Source organism: Aulonocara sp. 'chitande type north' Nkhata Bay, linkage group LG4 (genome assembly GCF_057382095.1).
Source record: "Aulonocara sp. 'chitande type north' Nkhata Bay isolate Kocher_YH1m ecotype deep benthic linkage group LG4, A_spYH_male_GT1.1, whole genome shotgun sequence".
Taxonomy (NCBI): domain Eukaryota; kingdom Metazoa; phylum Chordata; class Actinopteri; order Cichliformes; family Cichlidae; genus Aulonocara; species Aulonocara sp. 'chitande type north' Nkhata Bay.
In genome coordinates, this window is record NC_141347.1 from 11,031,082 (window position 1) to 11,046,289 (window position 15,208).

General features: G+C 40.5%; 2 protein-coding genes across 2 annotated transcripts; both read left to right on the plus strand.

The window, feature by feature from the left end:
* Nucleotides 1–338: 338 nt before the first annotated feature.
* gcdhb (glutaryl-CoA dehydrogenase b) lies at nucleotides 339–5,844 on the plus strand. The gene is made up of 12 exons (XM_086288360.1): nucleotides 339–510; nucleotides 735–850; nucleotides 1,146–1,178; nucleotides 1,292–1,432; nucleotides 1,557–1,619; nucleotides 2,008–2,178; nucleotides 2,314–2,443; nucleotides 3,555–3,771; nucleotides 3,891–3,994; nucleotides 4,120–4,245; nucleotides 4,609–4,769; nucleotides 4,980–5,844. The coding sequence occupies exons 2-12, from the start codon at nucleotides 748–750 to the stop codon at nucleotides 5,051–5,053; spliced, it is 1,323 nt and encodes a 440-aa protein (XP_086144486.1). The 5' UTR covers nucleotides 339–510; nucleotides 735–747; the 3' UTR covers nucleotides 5,054–5,844.
* Nucleotides 5,845–11,566: 5,722 nt separating this feature from the next.
* Nucleotides 11,567–14,116, plus strand: LOC147331990 (uncharacterized). The gene is made up of 2 exons (XM_086288361.1): nucleotides 11,567–12,203; nucleotides 13,161–14,116. Exons 1-2 carry the CDS (start codon nucleotides 11,975–11,977, stop codon nucleotides 13,454–13,456), a joined length of 525 nt encoding a protein of 174 aa, XP_086144487.1. The 5' UTR covers nucleotides 11,567–11,974; the 3' UTR covers nucleotides 13,457–14,116.
* Nucleotides 14,117–15,208: the final 1,092 nt, after the last annotated feature.

Genomic DNA, 15,208 nt, shown 5'->3' on the forward strand with positions numbered 1-15,208 from the left:
AATTGATAGTAAAATCCATTTGTAAAAAAAAATCTTAAAAAAAAAACAAAAACGAAAAACGAAATTATGATCTGGCGTCCACTTCCTGGAATTAGGGTGTTGACATGATCTTTCCTTGTAGCGATCACGCTTTTATTTTGGGAAACGGGAGCACAAACTGCCACTCCCCCGCTAATGAGCCAATCAGAGTGCGCTACAGCTGCCGAAGAGTCATTTAAAGTCGGTCATTTTCAGTGATAATAAATGGCCACAAATAAGCCGAGCGGTTGTAGTGTTACCTTTTTGGTCTCGGATATTATGTGTGTAACCTTCATTAGAAAGATGATTGATTCTATGTGGGAATAGTGGAGTACTGTTCAGTCAGAGGCGTATGGTTAAGGCATTATGCCACACTTGTCACGGCCTTTGCGTGATGACGTAGACTGAATGTGTTTACGTCCAGTCATGTAAAAGTCATCCAGGGAACCTAAGAAGAGCTAGGTCGAGGATAAGTTGTTCCACTTGACGCAGGTAAAACTTGGTCTTACGGCTGTCATTGGAGTATTAACAGTTATTCTCAACACAGAATACATTTTTATTTTAGCTATTTGGAAATTAGCACATTAATTCCCAAGTTAGTAGTGAACTAGCGCTGTTAGCTTTTAGCTACAGAAGTTACCTAATGTAGCACTGGTTAGCCTGACTAGCCTAAGTGATAAAGAATCGTGGATCTTAATGGTCTTCTTATTTTCTAGACCCGTTTTCGTCATGGCATTGAGAAGCGCTGTGTGTCGTCTCTTAGTCAACCCTCACAGATGTGCTCTCATCACAGCTTCCAGAGCACAGGGAACTGCAGCACCTATCACACACGGTTAGTACGTGTCGTTATGATCAGCATGATGTTCAGATTTATCATTTAAAGTTGACAGCCACAGGGAGAAAGACAATGGTTTTAAGTTTGAAGCTGCGCTTGATACAGAAATAAATATACCTTCAGTTCAGATAGTGTTCTCGAAATGACACTTGCATTTCCATTTGCTTTTTTTATAGAGGGAAAAAAACAATATTTTATCGTATATTAGGATATATTAAATAGTCACAAATCCTTAGTTCATAGTATTAATGTTTTTCTGTTGCGTGTTTTTGTTGTTGTTGTTCCTTCACAGATGCAGAGAACACAGAGCAGAAGCCTAAAGCACGTACGTGTTCACTTTAAGAAAAAATTCTGAATAACATTTGTAAATTGTACCTTTAACCCAGAACCATTTTTTTAGACTTTAAGTATTAAATTGCTTCTCTAAATGCCTGATAGCGAAGGTCCAGTTCGACTGGCGTGATGCCCTGGACCTGGAGGGTCAGTTAACTGAGGAGGAGATCATGATCAGAGATTCCTTCCGGACCTACTGTCAAGAGAAACTCATGCCTCGAATCCTGATGGCGAACAGAAACGAAGGTGAGAGAGAGCTTTTTATTTACCCACATGTATATGCAATTAGATTGCTCATTTAGTGTTGTATTACACACGTGTTGGCTACATAACTGCACATCATGTCTGGTTTTGTCATTTTTATGTCAAGTGTTCCACAGAGAAATCGTGTCAGAGATGGGAGAGATGGGTGTCCTGGGTCCAACTATTAAAGGTCAGTCCAGTCACGTGTTGGTTTTAATGAAAAGCTGTAAACTCTAATCGTACTTCAGTTGCAAAACAGGCTTTTCTTCTTCTTTTTTTGTACATTAATGACACAGCATGGACTGTGGACCTGTGCACACTGAAGTTGTGTGCAATGTTTGCTTTTGGGAAGTCTCAATAACAAACGTTTTAGCCTTTTACACTTTTTTCCTCTTTTTATATAATACTTAACATTATTTTTTGTATGTCTAAAAAGTGTTTGGAAAGAGAGTTACTGTATTTTGCTTTCTTTCCAAGCTCTTTAAGCTTCTATGACCTGGATGACTGAGAATCTACACAGATATGTCCTCATTTTATGCACTGTCACTGCTGCTCTTCTTCCTGTGTTGAATGCTAAGGTTACGGCTGTGCTGGGACAAGCTACGTGGCCTATGGTTTGATCGCCAGAGAAGTGGAGAGAGTGGACAGCGGCTATCGTTCAGCCATGAGCGTGCAGTCATCTCTGGTGATGCACCCCATTAATGCCTATGGAACAGAAGAGCAGAAACAAAAGTACCTCCCCAAGTTGGGTAAGAAGGGAAAAGAGTAAAAATACTTTATCAACAATAATTCTGATATTGACGGTTTAACTGTGAAACTCCAATGCAGACCTCATGAGCGCTCAGGTATACGTCTTACTGACTGTGTGATCCACTCTGCCCCAGCTCGTGGAGAGATCCTGGGTTGCTTTGGGCTGACGGAGCCTAACCATGGCAGTGACCCCGGAGGCATGGAAACCAGAGCCAAATACAATCCATCCAGTCGCACCTACACTCTGACTGGCTCCAAGACATGGTAAGCAGTGTCACAGTCCTTCTAGGACACATCTAACCACACAGCAGCCATATTAAAAATACATTTGCCAGTTATTTTGGGTTAACAAGCCCACGCCACATATTTAAATTACTGGAAGTGTGCAGTTTTGTGGTTCCCGCATAGAAATCCTGGTAGAATTGTATACAATCTACTGAAAAGTTGTTTGGTGGTAACTTTGACCCAAAATAAGGTTTAAAAGTATTTTCCAAAACCGACATTACTTGTTCGACACGTGCATAATTTACAGTATTACTCAGTTTTATTCAGCCAGGGCTCACACGATAGCTCTGACTCATCCCACAAGAACACCGAACAAATGCAGTGCAAATTCTCAACCACGTGCATGTGTCTGCTGGCCTGGCTGCAAGAAAGCAGATGATTGGCTCTTTGACAGGAGGGCTTGAAGGATTAATAATGCGTTTGGAAGTTATTTTGAGAGATGCACCCCATTAATGCCTATGTGTCCATCTTTGCCTTATCATGTTTTTCTAAGTGTAAATATATGACATGTTGATTGTATTCATAATATTCTGAATGTTTTCTCTGTAAATTGCAAAGTATAAACAGAGTTGACTTGTTTGTTCTGGTACAATCGGTTTTAACCGCGTGTGTGTGTGTGTGAGTGTGGGTTTGTTTTTTGATCTTCTTTCACTTCTTGTAACCTCTAAGAATTTTCCTACTTAGTGTGTTGTGTCATTAGATGTACACACGGGGGAGCTCTTCACAGCTAAAACAGTAACAGTGTAGTGTTTAATACTAAAGTTTACTAGTGTCGTTTTTATTGTTTTCAGGGCCATACCTATCCTATCTTTGTTTAGCAGTTAAAATAAAATTTAATTCTGTAAAACTTTATGTGCAATTTACATCTTGTAGCACAATGAATTTACACCCCCCCCCCCCCAAAAAAAAAAAAAAAAAAAAATCATGACTTTTTTTGTAATTGGTCAAAACTGGTTGATTTCTTATGGTAACAACCATCCACAAAGCTACAGTATGATACTATAAAATATAGGTGTTCTATGTGCTTTATAAAAAAACAAACAAAAGTTGTCATGTGTCTTGATATTGTTTCATTTGCTTTCTCTTTCAGGATCACCAACTCCCCAGTGGCAGATATAGCCGTAGTCTGGGCCAAATGCGACGACGGGAAGGTTCGCGGCTTTATTTTGGAGCGCGGCATGAAGGGCCTCTCGACACCAAAGATCGAAGGGAAGTTCTCCTTGAGAGCCTCGGCCACCGGGATGATCCTCATGGACGAGGTGGAGGTTCCTGAGGAGAATCTGCTGCCTAAAGTATCCGGCCTGGGGGTGGGTATAGTAGCATGTTTAGAAAATGTTATTTCATCCCTTTGTTTTATGCGATCACTAACTTATTACTTATTAATTGAATAGTTTCTGTCACTCATGACTACTGTTTGTTGTTGTAGGGTCCCTTTGGCTGCTTGAATAACGCCCGTTACGGTATCGCATGGGGTGCTCTGGGTGCTGCAGAGTTCTGTTTCCATGCAGCTCGTCAGTACACGCTCGACAGGTCAGATGAACAAATGACATTTTTTTTTAATCCACATTTTTAAACTCTATTTAATTTACTTATCTTAATGTAGTGTATTAATTATTCTTAATAACATTGTTTTTGTTTTTTTTATTCCACAACAGAATCCAATTTGGAGTACCATTGGCAAGAAATCAGCTGATGCAGAAAAAAATGGCTGACATGCTGACAGAAATCGCCATCGGCCTGCAGTCCTGTTTGCAGCTGGGCAGACTTATTGATGAGAAGAAGTAAAAGCACCTCTATCCTCTAACTAAAGGGCATTAGATGGGATGCAGCAGACTCTTAGCACCTCTTGCCATCCTTCAAACTAAATAGTCGCTGTGGTCTCTTTCTGTCAGGGTGACGAGGGGAAAAACATCCCTCAGTGCGTCTCAGAAGTGTCGTGAGTCAATAAAGGGCTGAAAGCTAAAAGAGTAGAGCCTGAATGTCATCGAAATGATAAATATTTGATTACCTAAGGTTCAGTCTCATTTTGGGTGTCTGTAGTGTAGTCATGTGAAGGTATTGGGTACAGTAAAAAGATACAAACACAACTTCATTCACACTTCATTGAAAAACAATGCTTAACAAGTCTGTTGCTTCCTTAACAGAGCGTCTCCAGAGATGATATCCATGCTGAAAAGGAACAGCTGCGGTAAAGCCCTGGACATCGCCAGGCAGGCCAGAGACATGCTGGGAGGAAACGGGATAGCCGACGAGTACCACATCATCCGCCATGTCATGAACCTGGAGGCTGTCAACACCTATGAAGGTGAGGACTTGTTTGACAGTCTGAATATGTGTTTAAGTGCGCTACGAGGTTTGGTTTTGATTGAGCAGATTATGCACAAAAAAAAGTCCATTTTAACTAAATTGCCTCATCACTAAGTGAGTCGTTTTGTAGGAGCGCATTAATCCCCAGCAGCAGCCATCTGTGCCCCCACCTCCACATGAGTAACCCCTGCGTTATCTCCTCCTCCAGGTACCCATGACATCCATGCCCTGATCCTGGGCAGAGCCATCACTAGATTGCAGTCCTTCACTGTGGGCAAATAGTTCTTCTGTTTTCCCAAAACAACAAGACAGCTGTCAGAAATGCAAATTGCATCAAAACCGTTAGAAGTCACGAGCAGGCTTCAGATCGCTTATGGACGTAATTGATTGTAAAAAGCATACGTGAGTGCGTTATTTAGGGAAAAACGTGTCATGTTTTGAACATGTCAATCAAGGTTTGTAGAGCGTAAATACTTCAGAAGAGATTCTTTTACACCCTAAAGAACATTTTTTCACAACAGGAAGCGACTTTATTGATTGTTTTACTGAAAAAACACGTATTTTGAATAATTCCAACTAAGCTCAAGATCCAGACTCACTGGCGTTATAGTTGCGTTAAAAAGATAAAACTGTCATTATGAAGCTACAAAACATAAATGCCTGTTTTGCTTGTGAAGTGTCATGCATTTGAAATGTTGAATTGGTGTGTCAGACACAGTATACTGTGATTACTTGTAGCACTTTACAGGATCTAACACTAATGGATCATAACTTTGCATGATTTGCGAGAGGTCAGAGTTGTTGATCAGCGCTCAAATAAACATTAAAAAAAACAAATGTCTGTACAGGAAGTGACGTTCAGGTTGGATGAGACCGGCTACATCTTTTTGCCCTGCTTTCATTTTCGGTTTGGTGACAACTTCAAGACTTTTTATCTAAATAAAAGTAGAAGAATGTGAGGCATTGTTATATTTGTACATGATTAAGAGGCAACGTACAAGTTACATACAAGACTTCATAAAGTGTGAAAATAATTTGTGTGTCTGACGGGAAATAAAAGTTGTTCAGTTTAAGCTGACTTCAGGATTCTTTCTTCTGTCCACGAGGAGCTTAATGCCACCTCTCAAATCCAAGCTGTCTTTGCCTTTTCCTCATCTAAATGAATGTTGCTGCCCTATTCGGGTTGGGTGCGGATTTCACTGATAATCCTCGTCTCACTTTGTTGTAGTTTAATCTTTCTCAGATGACACAGCACATGTGGAGCAGATCTCTGCACCTGTGTGACTCAAAAATGTCAGGACTCCTGGCCTGATCCTGTTTTTCAGTGAGCAGAAATGCAACGTAAAATAACAGTCGAGCTCACTGGATCAACTCTACGTGAAAAAACTGAAAGGGTTTATTATAAGCTTAAAGGTTGTTTTAATCAGCTTTTGATTTCATGTTTTTGTATGGCGACTTGCTGCAGTTATCAGGGTTAATGGCTGTCAGTGTCTGGGTTTACATTTACATTATAGACGCTTCCCTTGGGCAGTGTTATTAGAAGGCACAGAATACATTTTCGTTGCTATGCAGGTTTATCTATCAGTGAAGCCAGGTGATACACAGCAAATGGTTAAACTGCAGAAATGTCTTAAAGACATAAAAATCTTTTTCTGCTTCTAAATTCAGATAAAACAGGCTATTGTAATTAGCCCTAAAAATGGAGCTGGATGTAACTTCCAGATGGACTTTATACCAAAACAACAAACAAAGGGAAACTATCTGAAATATCCATCAAACTTACCTCATCAAAGTAAGCAAACCTAATTACAATAATTTACCTCCTTAACTAAGATAAACAGGTGAAAACTATAATCAGATAACAAAATTTACATGATAAACAACACCTCATGGCATCAGTCGTAACAATGTTAAACAAATATGTAGGACTGTTTGCTGATGCTGAAAAACTAATTATTGCATTCATCACTTCAAGGCTGGACTAGTGTACTTCATTTTCAGGTCACTCTATAAGTTCCTTAAAAGCCTGAGTTAATCCAAAACACTGCAGCAAGACAAGGACTAGAACGAGAGACCATATTTCTCCCATATTAGTTTCTTTTCATTTGCTCCCTGTTAATCCAGAATTCAATTGAAAATTGTTGTCTTTAAATATAAAGTCTTGATGAATTGGATCTATTTCTACCATAACAGAGCACTTTGCTCTCAGACTGTTTCCTAATGTGGTTCATGAAAGTAGAATGGGAGGCAGAGCCTTCAGCTTTCAGGCCCCTCTTCTGTGGAACCAAATCCCACTTTGGATTCGGGAGACAGACACCCTCTCTTAAGGGTTTTGGGATTAGACTTAAAGCCTTCATTTTTCGTAAAGTCGGAGCTTGATCAGATGACCCTGAACTTTTCCTTACAGTGCATCCAGAAAGTATTCACAGCAGTTCACTGGCATTTGTTTAGTGAGAGTCACATGTTTTTGTTTTTATATACTGAGGCACAGATCTGGAGTATAAGGGTATAAGCACAGTGGCCTCGATCATCTGTAAATGGAAGAGCTCAGGACTCTTCCTAGAGCTGGACACCCGGCCAATCTGAGCAATCGGGGTAGAAGGACTTTAGTCCGTAATGTGACCAAGAACCTGATGGTCACGCTGACTGAGCTCCAGTGTTGCTCTGTGCAGAGATGAGAACCTTCCAGAAAGACAACCATTTCTACACCAATCCTCAGTCAGGCCTGGGGTACTGTTTGCTGAATTTTGAGGTAAAAAATGAATTGAATCCAGTTTGGAACGAGGCTGTAACATGAGGAAATGTGGAAAAGTGAAGTGCTGTGAATACTTTATGGATTCACTGTAAAACTGGCAACCCTTTTAAAATGTAATGACCTTCAAGGTACAAGGTTTATTTATTCATCATTTTAATCACAGGGTTACATAATCAAATGCACTTGTAGTCTCGTAATGCTTCTATCATTTCTTTTTTCTAACCACTTATCCAGCCAGGATTGCTGGGGGGCTTTTAGCAAGAGGCAGAGCACACCCTGGAGAGGCTGCCAATCTGTCATGTGGCTTCAAACTGCTCACAAAAATCTAAGAATGCCATTATTTTTTTTCCCTCCTGCATAACTCTGCGACGGGGAAATATCTGCTACTGTATACTGAGCCTCCAACTTAAGCCTCTATTATTCCCATCCCCAGCTTTGTGCTTTTTCAATAAGTTTCCACTGAGCAGCTTGGTGTTTTTCCCTTTGTCTACCACTACAGTCTGTTAAAATCACTACACACAGCTATGTTTTGTGAATTCTAACATTAAAGAGTCTTTTTTCTGTTGGTCAAGAATAGAATCAGCTGTGATACAGTAAAAGCAATACTATAAAACAGTTTTCTATTTAAATCCCCCAATCTAAGTATCTTCTCTGTAACTGTCCCTGTGTTAATATACTCTTAATGTGTTTGACAAAAGATAAAACAGGACTGTAATGTCTATAAGTTATGTCTTCTGCAGATTCAATGCAATTCAGTTTTATTTATACAGATCCAAAGCACAACAACAGTCGCCTCAAGGCGCTTTTATTGTAAGGTAGGCCCGACACTAAAGATAACCCAACAATCATATGAAATGTTCAGGAGATTATTATGTGTTAAAGCTACAAAAAAAAAACCCAGCAGTGATGTGCTGAAGGGGTCACATCAGCCCAGAAATATAATAATTTTCAACAGATTCAGACAAATTTAACTCCACTTTAATGATAGTAATGATAAATAGTCCTTACACTACGTTTGCTTCAACTGTGACATATCAACAGCACACAACAGTGTCCTGCTTGTGCACAGGCATCCGCTCTTTTGTCTGTACTGTTTTGTCTCTCCATGTCTACCTCACTTCATATCCAGGACAAAATGTTGTCGGTGCTTCAGATAATCTTTATTTCTTTTTAATCCATAAGGCCATGAGGGATGTTGGGTTGTGCAAGTCACTGTACAGATAAAGACCTCCATCCTCTTCAGCTCCATCGCATGTCTGTCACTGCCACTTTGAAGTGGAGGGAATTAAAGAGCTGACAAATCCCCAGCCTTACATGATGCCCAGGCATGTTTTACGTGGTGCTTACATAAGGAAATTGCTTTTTTTTCTCATCCAATTGCCTTTCATCCTTTTGGGTATGGATATGTGACTAATTGTACCCAGCATGGACTCTGTCTTCAGGGTTCTTTCTGTCAGGAATGATGGAGGCTGACATGATGGTTCTCTTGTTATGGGAAATTAGAGGACTGCTCATATTTCCTCATCCAGGCATTAGCAGCAGCCATGGCGGTCTAATACTTGGATAATTAGGAGGCTTTTCATCTCAAATAATCATCTGGATTATAACCCCAGAGAGTTAGCAGCTCTGTCAAAATGAGTCATCGCCATGATGGGACTCAAATGGCAGAGTTTTTACACATTTAGTAGGGAAAAACACGACAATTCTCTGACCACATCCAAATACCGGATTAGTTTGTCGGTATGAGCAGTACAATTTTTGGACGGCAGGTTAAAGCCCATCTTTAATTTAACTCAAAGACTTAAAAGCTACACATTTTTTGGACTTCTTAATCCTACGTGTGATAGCAGCAGGCTCTACCATACTTTGCATTGTATGTTAGGTATATTAGGTGAGACGGTTGAACTCTAACAGCCCTGACACAGAAATATTGAGCACTTGCAGTGTGAACTTTGGTAAATCAGGGTGTTAACACCCAATATCTCCAAACACACCTTTACTAATAACATGCCTGCTTGTCTCATCACTACATCTATGGTGAACGATTTTCTCAATGTAAAGCATTTCTATTTCTATTCTCGCTTGAAGATAGAAATTTAAATGCCAACCAAATGCTGTTAACTGAGGTATTAGAGTTATGATTACTGATTGGGCCATAGCCAGAGGGTGTTTTAATGGCACATTAATACATGTCATTTCCAGAAGGTTTCCTGAGTCTCCCAGCACAGCCTCAAGAGCAAGGAGGAGATTCCAGGAGACACACAGTTACTCTAGGACATCCAGGCGGTCCTTAACCCATCAGTAGGATTGCTCTCTGCTCCTTTGTGCAAGGAGAAACAGGAAGAGCACTGCAAGAGCTACAAATGACCTCCAGCAGGACACTGATGTTGATGTCTGGGTAGAGAGTCCCCATGACATCAGGAACATTCCCAGATGTTGTCAGGCATGCATATCAGCACATGGGGCCATACAAACTAGAGTACCATTCAATGTTGCTGCAATGAAATTTTTGCAAAATGCACTAGCTTGCCACATCATTTGTTCACTTTGATTTCCAGGGTGTGTTTGAATGCAGCCCTCTGTAAGATGACCATTTTCATTCCCATCCAATGATCTGGTATCCTTTCCTTCCTAACACTTTACCCAGTCTGTATTAGTGTAGATAAACGTGGCTTTAAGTTGTGATGTGTTTCCAGAAATATTGGCTGGGATCAGTACTTTGAATGTATCAATAATTTCCAGGACTAAAATAATGGCTGTTACCAGAAACACCTGCCTTACAATTTGTAGTGCTGATCTACTAAATGTGCCCATAAATGTCCAGTTTCCACATAGCTGGCAGTAATTAGACATACTTAGATTGAGATTGAGATTGTTGTCTAATGCAGAGTAACTTTAACGCATAATAAATGCTCAAGTGTGCATCTTGGAGGTGTGTCCATGCATGTGGTGTGCATGTTTTTTGCCGCAGGTCTGTAGCACACAGGCATCAATCCATGGATTCGTGCTCTGCTGCAAGAAAAAATCAATATTAATGTATTTAAGGAAGTAATCGTGCTTCTCTCTGCAGGTGACGAAACATTTGATCTCACAGTATTTTTACAAGTGTTTGTCCCCAGAGTCAGGATCAAATTAAGAAGAAAAAAAGGCTTTTAAATAATGCTGCCCCCTTGTATGATCTTACTCCTGGAACGAGGAGCTGAAATTGTCAAAACTGACTACTATGGAGTTTAAGTCCATTTTCAACCAGACTTTTACATGGAAAAATAAAATATATCACTATAATGATGACACAACCTGAGTGTAATGTGAATCTTTGTTATATCCTTGACTGCTCTGACAAAAATAATAGCCAGCTGGGTTTGGACAAGATGTTGGACATAAGAAAAACTCTCATATGCTCGGAGAATACCTCTCTGACTCTATGATTATGCATTTATTTTATTTTAAAAGAAGGTCTGGGTTGTTGTTGTTTTTAAACAGTGATCATCATTATTGTGAAATGCAAAAGAATGCAAAAGTCTCATTTCTCCTATTAACGTCTGCAGGATTTTACACTTGAATATATATATATATATTTTTTTAATATTTATAATTAGCATTTTTTTTTAATATTTAAAAAAAAATACATAGCATATTTACATTTTGACCATAACCAGTAACCGTGACTGCTGCAGCAGTATGGCAGTGGGCTGTAACGCATTTTTAAAATGTGTTTGTGTGATCATTTGAGACTGTGAAAGTGGATATGCTGCAAAGAAGTGTCTTTGCCCACAGTTACCTTCAAGTCCACCCAAAGGTGCTAATAAGGTTCAGCTCACCCCCGTGTCCCGTCTACAAACCCGCAATTTATTCAGTTTAACTGAAAGACACACTGACATTAACACCTCCGGGGACGTCCCGAGCTGCGTACATGAGCAAAAATAGCATCTCTACGCGGTAGAAAGGACTAGTTTCCTTTCAGGGGACTTCTCGGTAGCGCTGCTTAAGCCTGCCGTGAGCCGACAGTTTCCAGCAGGGTGAGGGTGCGTGGGCTAAAGTGGGCGGACCTGACAGTTTACAGCTGCCGGCGGGACGCATGTTTCATTTCAGCACCAAGGACAGAGCAGGAGGCAGCAGCACCCACCGCACCTTACATAAGAACCCCAAGCCAGGAGCGCTCTTTACCGCTGAAGGACTGGATCGATTTGGTGTCTGAGAACAAGGGATGAAGTAAAGAAGTGAGATGCAAACTTATCAGAACTTCATTTTCATTTTGCCCTTCATATTTCTTTTATTTTCTTTGCGAAACTGGACAATTAACCTTCATATTAACGGCAAATTGATTTTATTATTATAATTTTTCCGTAATGTCTTCGTGTAAGAAATATCACCCTCGTGTGTGGAGTATGGTCTGGTTATAAGAAGTGAGGAAAAAGCCCACACGTGTATCACCTGTTCCTGTAACCATGAATGGTTATAATTTCACCGATTTCAACTCCACCCACGAAGCACACGCTTACCCTTACTCAGCGTCGGTAGACGACCCTCTGTACCGGCAGTACAAACCCCCGGTGAAGGAGCTCATCCCTTTACCAAAGGCGGTGCTGTATCTGCTCATGGCCGCTCTGGTAGTAGTTGGAGTTGCCTATGCCATCATTGGACACCTCATCAAGGATCTGGCCATTGACATAACAGGTACGTGCTAGTCACCCAGAGCAGGCAAATCAAACTCCTTTTACACCGTGGGCCGTGTATGCAGCCCATTTTGATCTGAATTGACCTGTGAAACTTCCATTTGTGTCAGTGTAAAGAAGTTCAACTACACATTTAATGCTTGAGATATTTTAATGAAAGAAGTGCAATTTTACAGCTCACTTTTTATCCACATGATAAAGAAATGCTGCTCTGGGCTTAAATTGTAAGAACCAAATATGTAAAATTACAGAAATGGTTCTGTTAGCTCATTGTGCAGACTGTGCTGAAATTATAAAACTGAACTTTATTTGTTAATTGACAGAATGTCTTTTTTAAAATTGTGAGCCCAGTGTAAAATACTACATTTCAACAGTAGATTGTGAAAAAACAGGAACTTTGTGTTTTTAATTATTCATCTTTATTACTGTGGTGGAGAATGAATGGCAATAGGGGAGAACTTCATCAGTGGTAAAAGCTGTACAACCAGAGAAAATACAGTTACAAGTCTAAAATTGGTGGCCAGTTCTGGCACCGGGGTCTTCTGTTTGGTACTCCTCTGTTTGGATTACAGCTCTGAGAGTACAATAACAGGGATGCAGCAGCAGTGAGGATACACTGAGTACTGATGCATGTACTTTTAACACCACTGTGATCCAAATGAGTTCATCTGCACTCAAAGCAGAGGTTATTTTTGCTCTATATGTTAATAAACATGCCAATAAAATGGGGACAGTCAGTGCTTGGTAGCTTTAGTTTAGCTTTAGTACTACAAAGGCTTAAACTGAACCACTTGTACATCACTTTCAGCCAGACTGTTCAGGAATTCAAGCTTTCTTTTCAACACAAACCTCAGTTATCTGTCAGTTTTCACCATTAATGCATCACCTTTGCCTGCTTTTTCACAGCTTTCAGTTTGTTGTGAATACTCCTTTGCTAAGCCCTGTCTTCCTTCTTTAGAGTGTGTGCTTGGTCCACCTGGAGATGAAGACAAAGACGAGGATGATCCCCAACGTATGGGCAGCCATCCCCCCTCGGCGCATCCGTTCGCTCACAATGCCTTCCACGTGTGGGACCAGGACGATGTGGTCATTCCTCTATCTCGCGACGAAAGCCCCCAGACCAGTCCGCTGCTGCTGGCCGCCATCCCCTACATCCCGTCATTCTTCCCACACTCTCACAGCCCACCGAGTCACGGCTCTCCGGGTTTCCCCAACTGCCCAGAAACAAGCAAGGAAATCCCGGGGGAGTTCTGATTGTGACATGGACCTTGACTACACGCCTGAGTGTGCATAACACATGACTTTGACAGAAGGAGATGGCTGCGAGGTACAAACATGTACAAACTGCACATCTCATATCCCGTGTCATTACCAGCAGACCTTCAGTGACTGTGAAGCGAGCAGCAGTAATGAAACTGTCTCTAACACGTTAAAGGATTTGTCAGTATTACACCACATGGCTTAAGACTGTTGTCACAAAATGAGAAAAGCTGACAACCTCAGGCAGGGAATCCAAAGAGGAAGTGATTTAGAGGAGAAGATCAGCACTTATTGTCTTTGTGTGCCTGATCTTCAGTGAGATACATTTTAGATAAGTACAAAAAACACGACATGTTGATATAAAGTATTTTTGTTGTTTTTTCTGTTTTGTTTTTTTTAAGTAAAATCTGTCTGAAATGTATCAGGGGGGCTATTGTGTCCAGTGTGAGTGACATATGATGATCCAGGGCGTGAGATTGAAAGACTGTCCATCTGCTGCAGCATTATAATCCACCTGCACAACAACAGATTAGCTGTAAAGTCTGCTCACAGATTTGCATTTTTTGCAGTGCAACGTGTCTCTTTGTTGGTGATTTTAATGTTATTTTGGTATGCTTCATGTATGACTCATAAAAAAGAAAAAGGAACGCAAAATCCGTTTCTGGAGTCTTTGACAAAGCTGCTTCCAACCTCCTGGCCTTCTCACACATTTCATTAAAATGTTATTTGAAGACACTCGGGGATTAGAGGAAGACTTAAGGGAGTTCCAGCTATTCAACAGTTACGTACGCAGAGCAGCTTAACCCTGCAGCTTTAGCGCAGGTGTCGCACGCGCTCGTGGATTCCCTTTAGCTGTCTTGTACACAGAACGGGACAATGCAGCTTATGGCTCAAAGGTAACCGAAGATCTGAACATTTTAAAAAGAGACATTCAAATTTGTCTTAATTTAGCAGAGCAGAAACCAGACGGGAAATGATTAAGAAATTTACAGGTTAACTGTCCTAAAAACTGTAAAAGACCCATCAAATTAATCTGAGAACTGAACTTTCTCTGAACTTTGTCCAGGCAAAACAGGACATCAGCAGACTTCAGAAAGAAAGAAATTGTAAAATGCCCCAGGAGGCCAAAACAACTACAAAATAATAAAAGTAAATGAATAAAAATTTGAAAGAAAGAGTGGTGAGCTCTGCGACTTATCCATGGAACTGTGGTGGATGATCACGGGATCCTTTCTGTGTTTATAAAATACAGTAAATTATAAAATACAGAAATGAAGAGCACTTTACCCCGAGGCAGGAAAAAAACAGAGTTTTTAAACATTTCATCAGCATCAGGAGGAATTCTGAAATGCATGCTGTAGTAAACAGCATGGACATTGCTTCACAGAACAAATAAGCCTAAAATATTCTAGAAAAACAACCCAGGAGTCGTAAGTTGTGGAGTGACAGAGTTAAGTCACCGGACATTAATCTGACTGAGCTGCTTTTTATTAGATTAATGTGTCCAATTACATTTGAGCCCCTAAAAATAAAGGCATATGTACAGCCAAAGGTGGCTCTAAATACTCTCATTTTAATATAGTAGTTATATTTTGGTTTGGTCCATTCAAGCCCTCGGCCCATCTGAGAGGCATGGTGAAGGTTTGGGTCAGCTGACTTCAGTGTTTAATAGGTAGTTGTTAGAAACTCGATCACTACGTGTTGAAGTGGTGACGCATATCACTCTAATCTCTTTGATGGTCGCGG